Source organism: Nicrophorus vespilloides, unplaced genomic scaffold (genome assembly GCF_001412225.1).
Source record: "Nicrophorus vespilloides isolate i.1.1-1 unplaced genomic scaffold, Nicve_v1.0, whole genome shotgun sequence".
In the NCBI taxonomy this organism is placed as follows: domain Eukaryota; kingdom Metazoa; phylum Arthropoda; class Insecta; order Coleoptera; family Silphidae; genus Nicrophorus; species Nicrophorus vespilloides.
The window spans coordinates 24,602-33,807 of NW_017099763.1; the positions used below are offsets into that span (position 1 = coordinate 24,602).

The 9,206-nt window shown below is 42.0% G+C and overlaps 3 protein-coding genes across 5 annotated transcripts; all 3 read right to left on the minus strand.

Moving 5' to 3' along the window:
• Window positions 1–10: 10 nt before the first annotated feature.
• Window positions 11–1,670, minus strand: LOC108565517 (ornithine aminotransferase, mitochondrial-like). Its single transcript, XM_017925024.1, has 6 exons — window positions 1,608–1,670; window positions 1,354–1,495; window positions 1,080–1,304; window positions 801–1,024; window positions 239–746; window positions 11–183 (listed from the first exon to the last, which is right to left on the minus strand). Exons 2-6 carry the CDS (start codon window positions 1,493–1,495, stop codon window positions 11–13), a joined length of 1,272 nt encoding a protein of 423 aa, XP_017780513.1. The 5' UTR covers window positions 1,608–1,670.
• Window positions 1,671–2,326: 656 nt separating this feature from the next.
• On the minus strand, window positions 2,327–6,218 carry LOC108565521 (ornithine aminotransferase, mitochondrial-like). 3 transcript variants are annotated; one of them, XM_017925033.1, is made up of 6 exons: window positions 6,123–6,218; window positions 3,911–4,058; window positions 3,508–3,732; window positions 3,225–3,448; window positions 2,652–3,159; window positions 2,327–2,600 (listed from the first exon to the last, which is right to left on the minus strand). In XM_017925033.1, exons 2-6 carry the CDS (start codon window positions 4,056–4,058, stop codon window positions 2,431–2,433), a joined length of 1,275 nt encoding a protein of 424 aa, XP_017780522.1. In that variant the 5' UTR covers window positions 6,123–6,218; the 3' UTR covers window positions 2,327–2,430. The 3 variants fall into 3 exon arrangements, with proteins under 3 accessions (XP_017780522.1, XP_017780523.1, XP_017780521.1); XM_017925034.1 differs by lacking the exon at window positions 6,123–6,218 and adding an exon at window positions 4,522–4,610; XM_017925032.1 differs by lacking the exon at window positions 6,123–6,218 and adding an exon at window positions 4,149–4,283.
• A 650-nt stretch (window positions 6,219–6,868) lies between these two features.
• Window positions 6,869–9,029, minus strand: LOC108565522 (ornithine aminotransferase, mitochondrial-like). Its single transcript, XM_017925035.1, has 5 exons — window positions 8,581–9,029; window positions 8,049–8,497; window positions 7,723–7,977; window positions 7,416–7,668; window positions 6,869–7,356 (listed from the first exon to the last, which is right to left on the minus strand). The coding sequence occupies exons 1-5, from the start codon at window positions 8,720–8,722 to the stop codon at window positions 7,184–7,186; spliced, it is 1,272 nt and encodes a 423-aa protein (XP_017780524.1). The 5' UTR covers window positions 8,723–9,029; the 3' UTR covers window positions 6,869–7,183.
• Window positions 9,030–9,206: the final 177 nt, after the last annotated feature.

A 9,206-nucleotide genomic window follows, 5' to 3' on the forward strand; every position in this document is an offset into this window, starting at 1 on the left:
TTCAGAGGATTTATTGTCTGCGGAGACCGTTGATGGTTTTGCAGATGATGTCGATGGCTTCGCTCATCTGGATCTTGGTGATGACGAGCGGTGGTGAAAATCTGATGGTCTGTTCGCGCGTTTGCTTGGCGATAACACCGTTCGCCTTCAGCTTCAAGCAGGCGTCCCAGGCGTTCCCGTAATCTGAGAAACACAATTAACCGAGTAAGTGAGAGAGTTTTAAAATGATTCATTATACTTTTGTTGATGACTGTCGCGTTCAGTAGGCCTTTTCCTCGAACGACGTGTAGAATCTTTTGATCGCAACTGTTTCGCAGAGCCTCCCTAAACATTGCGCCCATTATTGTAGCATTGTAGGCGAGTCTCTCTTCCTCCAAGACTTGCAACGAAGTGATGGCCACCTTAGATCCCAACGGGTTTCCACCGAAGGTTGAGCCGTGGGTGTCCGGTTCTATGACCAGCATAACGTCGTCGTTGGCCAAGCAAGCGGAAACCGGATAAACGCCTCCGCCTAACGCTTTGCCCAGCACCAGAATATCGGGTTTAACTTCTTCGTAATCCACGGCGACTCTCTTGCCCGTCCTTCCTAGCCCCGTTTGGATTTCGTCGGCGATCCACAGGACGTTGTACTTGTCGCACAATTTGCGAACGCCCTGCAGGTAGCCGTCCTGCGGCACGATGACGCCGGCGTCCCCTTGGATCGGTTCCATCATGAAAGCGCACACCGTCGGATCTTTAAACGCTTTCTAACTCATAATTATTGCATTGCATTCGAAATGAAAAAAAGGACGCGGTATTACTTCGAGTTCCGGTAGGTCGTTGTACGGGACGAAGTGAAATCCCGGCATGTACGGTCCGAATCCCTCGAAGCTGAGCGGATCAGTGGACGCGGAGATGGCGGCCAGAGAGCGACCGAAGAAGTTTTCCTTGCAGAAGATGATCTTCGCCTGGTTCACGGGGATGCGCTTTTTCGTGTAGCCCCATTTCCTCGCCAATTTGCATGCGGTGTCGTTCGCCTCGACGCCTACATCGCAAATAATTGAAATGTTTCGTCACTAATTCCTGCGCGTTTCAGTTACCGGTGTTCATGGGCAGCACCTTGTCGTAGCCGAAGAGCTTTGTGATCTTCTCGCAGTACTCCCCCAGGACGTCGTTGTAGAACGCTCTGGAAGTGTGGTGCAAGATACCGACTTGCCTCTGGATGGTGGACACGATCTTCGGATGGCAGTGGCCGTAATTGTTTGCCGAGCAGCCGCTCAAGAAATCCATGTACTTCTTTCCTTCCACATCCCACACGTAAATTCCTAAACGTAATCATATAATCGACTCATCAACGACGATGCCGTTAATTACCTTTTCCTTTGCAGAGAGCCACCGGAAGCGGTTTATAGTTGTGCGCAGCGTATTTGGACTCCTTCTCGAAGACCTCTTTGGAACTCACGCGTCTTGTGTTCAGTTTCAACAGTGCGGGCAATGGACGAAATTTCGACACCATCTGAAATAGGACGAGAGGTAAAAACTACGTTGCAGTCATTTTGCTCAATTGTCACAATGACGTCCACATTCTTAATAATTATTTGATGAAGCGATCATAGTTTTGCTCATACCTTGACCAAGTTTTTCCTTTCTATGGCAGTTTACTACTGCTTATTGGTCTTTATAGGTGCATTGTTGTTATTAGCGTACATAAAAAATGCTTATCAATGCCCATTGAACTAATATCGACGATTATCCAAATTATATAGTATTCGTAACGTGCGAATAACAGAACAACAATGTTTCTAAACATCATCGCATTGGAATGCCGAGTATTGCAACATTTACAGCAAGAAATTTTATCTAGACGCGTTAGTTAATTATCTTTTTTAATTAGGCATTCCAATACTCAACTTACAAAGTCGATCATTTTAATGTTCATGGTGCAAATATATTTTTAATGCCAAATTATTTGATTTGATTTGAAAATTTAACTGTAGGTTTTGTTGCGTAACAAGTTTCAAACTAATGTTCTGCGGCATCTGTTGCTTTCATCTCGAAGTTGTATATAGTTTCGGAATTGTTGCGCTGTTTTAATCACGAGTTTTTAATCAGGGCTTTTAAAAGGAATTATGTAATTATCATAATATTTATATGTATTTGATAATATGTCTGTTTTTATCTATTTATTGCTTAATAACTCTGCGAACTGTGATTAGATGTTAATGCAGTGCGTCATCTGTTGAGGAACATTTCTAAATAATTTTTAAATTGAATTTTTTTTTTTTTTAAATATTTACTAATTTCTTAATCAGTTTAATTGTAGTTTGGGTGTGTAATGAAAGTCGCATTGAAACTTAGAAATATATAATATTTTTTAACAAGATAAGAAGTAATAGGGTTGGGTATAAAATATAGGAGTTATTTTATAAGAATACGTGGGTGTTTTGTGAATTATTTGGAGAAGCTGTTGATTGTCTTGGTGATGATGTCGACGGCTTGGTTCATTTGGGTTTCGTTGATGGTCAACGGAGGCGCGAATCTGATGATGTCCTCGTGCGTGTGCTTGGCGATGACTCCGTTCTCTTTGAGTTTCAGGCAGACGTCCCAGGCGTCGGCGTAATCTGCAAGAAATGATTAGTACGTTGTTATCGATGATGATGTATTAATTGTACTTCTGTTGATGACTGTGGCGTTCATGAGTCCCCTTCCGCGAACATCGATGACGACCCTCTTGTCGGCAGCACCCTGAACGCCGCTCCTGAAGATCTCGCCCATCTTCGTAGCGTTCTCGGCCAACTTCTCCTCCTCGAGCACCTCCAGAGCGGAGATGGCCACCTTAGATCCCAGCGGGTTTCCACCGAACGTTGAGCCGTGAGTGCCCGGTTCCATCACCAACATCACGTCGTCGTTGGCCAAGCAAGCGGAGACGGGATAGACGCCACCGCCTAACGCTTTGCCGAGCACGAGGATGTCGGGTTTCACGTTTTCGTGGTCGACGGCGATCCTCTTGCCGGTCCTTCCAAGTCCGGTTTGAATTTCGTCGGCGATCCACAGCACGTTGTACTTGTCGCACAGCGCCCTCACTCCCTTCAAGTAACCCTCGTGGGGCACGATGATGCCGGCCTCTCCTTGGATCGGTTCCACCATGAAGGCGCACACGGTCGGATCCTGAAGGGCTTTCTACAACACACACAAGTTGGTTAGTTGATTGCTTTAACTACTATTGTTAAACCGTTAATTATTACTTCGAGTGCGGTGAGGTCGTTGTAAGGGACGCAGCTGAATCCGGGCATGAAGGGTCCGTATCCCTCGAAGCTCAGAGGATCGGTGGATGCGGAGATGGCGGCCAGAGAGCGACCCCAGAAGTTCTCGCTACAGAAGATGGTCTTGGCCTGGTTCTTGGGGATCTTCTTTTTCTGGTAGCCCCATTTCCTCGCCAATTTGCAAGCGGTGTCATCGGCCTCGACGCCTGTGCAGTTTGGGGTATGTGTTAAACTTAATATTTTGCACTCTCTGACAATCACTTACCGGTGTTCATCGGAAGCACTTTATCGTATCCGAACATTTTGGTGATCTTCTCGCTGTACTCTCCCAGGACGTCGCTGTAGAATGCCCTGGAGGTGTGGTGCAGGATTCCCGCTTGCTTCTGGATGGTGGACACGATCTTGGGATGGCAATGACCAAAGTTGTTTGCGGAGTAACCGCTCAAGAAGTCCATGTACTTCTTTCCCTCGACATCCCAAACGTGAACACCTTGAATTCAAACCGTTTCTTATTATAACATTTCAAAGCGTATCTTCTATCCGGCGTTTAACTGTGACCACATACAACACAATGCAAAGTTCATTGACGTGTGAACTTTTGCATTTGCAAATACGAGACCGAGACTACTTTTGCACAAATATCAACGTAAATCCGTTTGTTAATTTACCTTCTCCTTTGCAGAGAGCGACCGGAAGTGGATGGTAGTTGTGAGCTGCGTATTTGGACTCTTTGTCGAAGACCTCTTGGGAGCTGACGGAACGTCTCGCGGTGACCTGGGCCTCGAGCCTGGCTAATCCACGGAATTTCGACAACATCTGTGAAAAGAAGATGCAGAGAATAAATGTTATTGCAATAAATAGACGGAGCGACGATGATTGCGGGAGAACGAGTAAGTAAATAAATACCTTTGCTTTGATAATCTGTGATATGTGTGTGTGTTCGGGTCGAGCGAACAGCGCGCGAATAATCTCCGAAACCAGATTCTGCCCGTCTTATAAGAGGCCTTAACCCCGCTGCTGTTAACCTTTATTGCATACACACACACACACACATTTACCAGTTATTAGCAGATAATAAAGATAAACTCTGCTGTGATGTGCTCGCCGTTACACAATTGTTCAAGAGGGAAATAATGAAACTTTTAAAAAGCAGCACACTTAATTACGATGAAACTGCATTCTCGTTACGTAAGATTTTCATTCGGTTCGGAAACCAGTTCGATTAGGAACTTAATTAATTTGTATAATTTTTGTAACATTTCCAAGTTGTATTATTTACCTTTATCTCGCTCTCAAGATTTTTATTTGAAATTACTTGTTAATTCGGTCGTACTTGAAGTATATATATATATATATATATATATGTATATCTTCAGTACAACAAAACTGAGTGGTAGTCGATGTTGGCCTTCGTCTGGCGAAAAGCGAATGGAAACTAAACAATCCGATGTACATCGAATGCAGGCAAACCTGTCTTGTTGCGAGTGGAATGCATTTTTCTTGTCGTTAACATTCGTCGTTTTCGTTCTCGTTTTTGTTGCATTCGTCGTTCCGGTTCCTCTTCGTCGACGGTATGACGAAGAGGTGGAGTTGCGTAATACGTAATTTCAGCGAAAATAATAAATAAGTAAATTTAATTGCAAAATAAATAATGTTTTGTAAAAAAAAAATTGTGTTAGAATTGGAGGAGAAGCAACCCACTCATTTAGATAATTCTGTTTGTTTTTCTACAAGCGAACGGGCGCTGACGATGATGATAACCTTCTTTTTCGCGCTGATAAAAAGTTCGACAGCTAAATATAGATTCGCGACTGTCGTTATGAAACGCATAAAACTCGCGCTATTTATGGACTTTCCCTTTCGTTTTCATTTTTCCACTCGATCAATCGATTGCAGTTCGTTAACTGATCAATCTAAACGAGTGATTGCAGAAGATTTAAAGAAATTCAAAGAATTCGTAGATAGGTGTAGATTAGTAATGCTTTACAATAGAAATTAGTTGCAGTATGCACGGTTTGCTAATTGTTTCAAGTTGTAACCAAGGTTACAACTTGTTATTTTTAGGTTTTTTTTCATTATCATTTCGCCTTTACTTTATTTCCTTACTAAGTAACGTAATTGAAGATATCGAAAAGTGGAGATTCAAACATTGAAAAATGAGCGTAAATGTAAACAAACTAATATTTGCTGCACAATCTATTCGTTAATTGAATTATCTTGTGTAAATACATGCGTCGCTGTCCAAACAGTTTGTAACCAAGGATACGTTTACAGTGCAGGTTTTTGTTATTTTCAACAGAAAATCTGTGTTTCGATTTTGTTTTCAAAAAATGTTAATCTTAAGTTTCGTTATTGCAATGGAATGGAAAGAATGGAAGAATTTGTGAAATGTTAATCTTAAATAATAACAGAATTTAAAATTTGCCGTCGTAGTAACAGGCGTATAAATAGAATTACGTAAAAATAACCTGTTTTCGAAATTGTTGTTGTTGTTGTTTGTTATTGTAACAAGTTTTTGTGCGATAACGTTTAATGCGTCTGTTTTTTTTTTTGCACAGTTTTTACTTAATCGAAATGATTGGAAACATGCAAGAGTTTTTGTGTGTTCGCTTTTAATTAAACAATTGGATGATTTAATAATGAACGCAACGGAACAATGTTTGTGGAATGTAAACAAATCGCAAATGGAAATTTCTCTTTGAGGTTTTTTAACAGTAATTTTGTAATCAGTTGAATATGATGTTTTAATTGAAGCGACTTAATCCACTTTTAATGGACTTGACACGACCCGAGCGTACGTGATTTGTTGAGAACGAACGATTTATATTAATGTGAGTGCGTTCGTTCGTTCGTTTTCGGATTTGTAATATGCGAACTCACCTTCGAACTTGTATCTTTTCTTTCAGTTTTCAAAGAAATGTGGATTTCGTGGATGATATTGATTTGTTCGAACGTCTTGGTCGTACTGCTGCATGTTTACAAGGATTTCCTATAATCGGGGACATCGTTATCATCAGAGGAGGCGCATCCCACCCTCCCCGGATCTGATGTAATCCGATCCAACGACGGAAAGTTTGTTATTATTATTATTATATAATGATTGATAAATATTGGTTTTGCTACCCACCCGACTGATAACATCGCGCACACCGTTTATTTACATTCCTCTCGCTCTCGTCGTGAAGCGGCAAACATAGTGAAAAATAATGAAATGAAATAAAACACACGTAACACATATAAATCAGGCCATATCGTCCATAGATAATATGGAGAGAAATGACGAAAAGTAATCATAATCATAATGGAAATATTGAAATTCGCACCACGAACGTTTTTTATTTATCTTCCGTTGCAATGACGAATTGTTATTGTTGCTAACCGAGTTGCAGATGCGCCGAAAATAACAATAATTGTGCATTGGCGAGACAAAACATGTGCTAATATGTATATTTTTCGTCTGTCCTTGCATGCACTTTCATCTTTCCATGTTTCGCCGCATAACAATGATTATTATTAATAGATGGATGTCTAAGAGTGCGATGTATTTGCTTTTGTTCTATTTTGTTTGACAAAAAACAAAAGTGGAATGTTGTATGGCAACGCATACTTGTTTGTTGTTTGCATTCTGTCAATATATTGTTTTCGCACTTCGTTTTTTTTTCTTTTCTTTTCTTCTTCTTCGGCATCCGTTGAAAATTAGCCCATGTTTCGCGGTCGCACGCAATCTGCGATTAAATTACGTTCGTTTCATGCAAAACTGTATTTAAATCATACGTTATTATTATTATTATGTGTGGTAATCGGAGCTGTGAAATGAAATTAGAATTACATACGCACACACGCACACAGATGTTGATCAATTTTTGATTTAGAACTGAAAGATTCTATTTGTTAAGTTTACAGTTTGACTTGAATATATTGTAATAATATAATTTTTTTGTTTAGTTCTTGAAGGAGTTGATGGTATGTAAGATGATGCGAGTGCATTCCATCAGTTGATCTTCGTTCATCACCAGAGGCGGAGCGAGACGGATGACATCGTTGTGCGTCGATTTGGCGAGCAGTCCGTTGTCCCTCAGACGAATGCAAACATCCGAAGCGGTGAATCCGAGTCCTGCATTCAAAATGATATTCGTGTTTGAATGATGATGCAATTAGGATGTAAGATGTTACCTTGTCTTATGACGATGGCTCGCAGAAGACCTTTCCCACGGACCTCCTCGACGATTTCACTCGGTAACTTTTCCAGTTCCCTCTTGAGAATTTCACCCAATCTTCGCGAGTTCTCGGTGAGGTTCTCCTCGACGATGACTTTCAGAGCGGTCAGTGAGACTCTGCAGGCGAGCGGGTTTCCACCGTACGTTGAGCCGTGCTCGCCTGGTAACATGCACAGCATGATGTCGTCGTCGGCCAGAACGGCAGATACCTAAACATCAACTGTTGACTGTTATTTATTTCGGAAATATGTTGGATTCATTACTGGCATCATTCCGCCGGACAAGGCTTTTCCCAGACACACCATGTCGGGTTTAACGTTCTCGTGGTGAACGGCCAACAGTTTTCCGGTTCGCCCTAATCCAGCCTGCACCTCATCGTCGATCCAAAGAACGTTGTACTTGGTGCACAGCGCTCTGACTCCCTTCAAGTATCCATCGTCTGGTACGATGATTCCGGCCTCGCCTTGGATCGGTTCGACCATGTAAGCGCAAATGTTTGGATCCTCTTTGAAGCATTTCTTTGCATACACACACACGAGACAATGTTGTTTAAAATCGATAAATTGTAATTGTTCTTATAGGATTTTACCTCGAGAGCGTTCAGATCGTTGTAGGGGATGATTATGAAACCGGGCATGAACGGGCCGTACTTGTCACGACACTTGTCGTCGGTGGATGAGGAAATCGCCGTCGTCGTTCTTCCCCAATAGTTGCCTTCCGCGAAGACGATCTTCGCCTGATTGTCGGGTATCTTCTTCTTGGTGTAGCCCCATTTCCTAGCGATCTTTATCGCCGTTTCGCCGGCCTCTACGCCGCTGTTGATCGGCAAGATCTTCTCGTACCCGAACAACTTGGTCGCGTACTCTGCGAATTCGCCGAGGACGTCGTTGAAGAAGGCCCTGGAGGTGAGCGTCAATATTTCCGCTTGTTTCTTGAGCGCCTCCACGATCCTGGGATGACAGTGGCCCTGATTCACGGCGGAGTAGGCGCTCAGGAAGTCGTAGAATTGATTTCCTTCGACATCCCAAACGAACACACCTTTGTTTTTGTTGCAAGCAGATGATCATTTGATCAAGTTTACAATTGTGGATATTGGCAAAGTGAAAAATGAATGAATGTACCTTTTCCTCTGGTCAACGCGACCGGTATGGAATTGTAGTTGTGGGCACCGTACTTGCGATCCCTCTTGAAGACCTTCTCGCTCAGAGCGCCAGGAACTCTGGAGGCGTTCTTCTGAGTCAACTGGCTGATGTTGTGGGACATTCTCTGATTCAGTATGATTGTCCTGATGGTCGGGGTGAGCCTTTTATTGTGCGACCCATGTTTGCACGTCAATATTTGTTCTTTCGATAATTGGAACTAATTAATGCATTTGAATAATTTGTGTGGCGTCGCGTCGCTGCACCCATCGTCAGTAGATTTAATTAGCGCGACAACTACAAACATCGGGTTTTTTGTTTGCAAGCGCAATTAGAAATGCATCGTTGGAGATTTGGACGAATTGCATAATGTCCAAAAGAAAAGTGTTCAAATATGCCCTTAAATCTAAATACTTTTGATAATTGAAGATTTATGGTTAACGACTTTTTGAAAAGAAATAAATGTTACAGATTCGTTCGTAACAGTATTTATATGTGTATATTAATTCCCTAATTAAGAGATTGTTCAAAATTCATATTTGAACTACTCGAAAACTATAATACATAGAATGAATCCAAAAGATGCATATGAAAGCCCGAAATAATTG

Excerpts from the sequence above, each read along its gene's own strand:
- LOC108565517 (XM_017925024.1), bottom strand. The coding sequence starts at position 1,495 with ATGGTGTCGAAATTTCGTCCATTGCCCGCACTGTTGAAACTGAACACA. Across the intron at positions 1,305-1,353 it reads GGCTCTCTGCAAAGGAAAAG|GAATTTACGTGTGGGATGTG; the intron begins GTAATTAACGGC and ends GATTACGTTTAG. Across the intron at positions 747-800 it reads ACGACCTACCGGAACTCGAA|AAAGCGTTTAAAGATCCGAC; the intron begins GTAATACCGCGT and ends ATTATGAGTTAG.
- LOC108565521 (XM_017925033.1), bottom strand. The coding sequence starts at position 4,058 with ATGTTGTCGAAATTCCGTGGATTAGCCAGGCTCGAGGCCCAGGTCACC. Across the intron at positions 3,160-3,224 it reads ACGACCTCACCGCACTCGAA|AAAGCCCTTCAGGATCCGAC; the intron begins GTAATAATTAAC and ends TGTGTGTTGTAG. Across the intron at positions 2,601-2,651 it reads CGCCACAGTCATCAACAGAA|ATTACGCCGACGCCTGGGAC; the intron begins GTACAATTAATA and ends CATTTCTTGCAG.
- LOC108565522 (XM_017925035.1), bottom strand. The coding sequence starts at position 8,722 with ATGTCCCACAACATCAGCCAGTTGACTCAGAAGAACGCCTCCAGAGTT. Across the intron at positions 8,498-8,580 it reads CGCGTTGACCAGAGGAAAAG|GTGTGTTCGTTTGGGATGTC; the intron begins GTACATTCATTC and ends ACAAAAACAAAG. Across the intron at positions 7,669-7,722 it reads TGTCCGGCGGAATGATGCCA|GTATCTGCCGTTCTGGCCGA; the intron begins GTAATGAATCCA and ends GTTGATGTTTAG.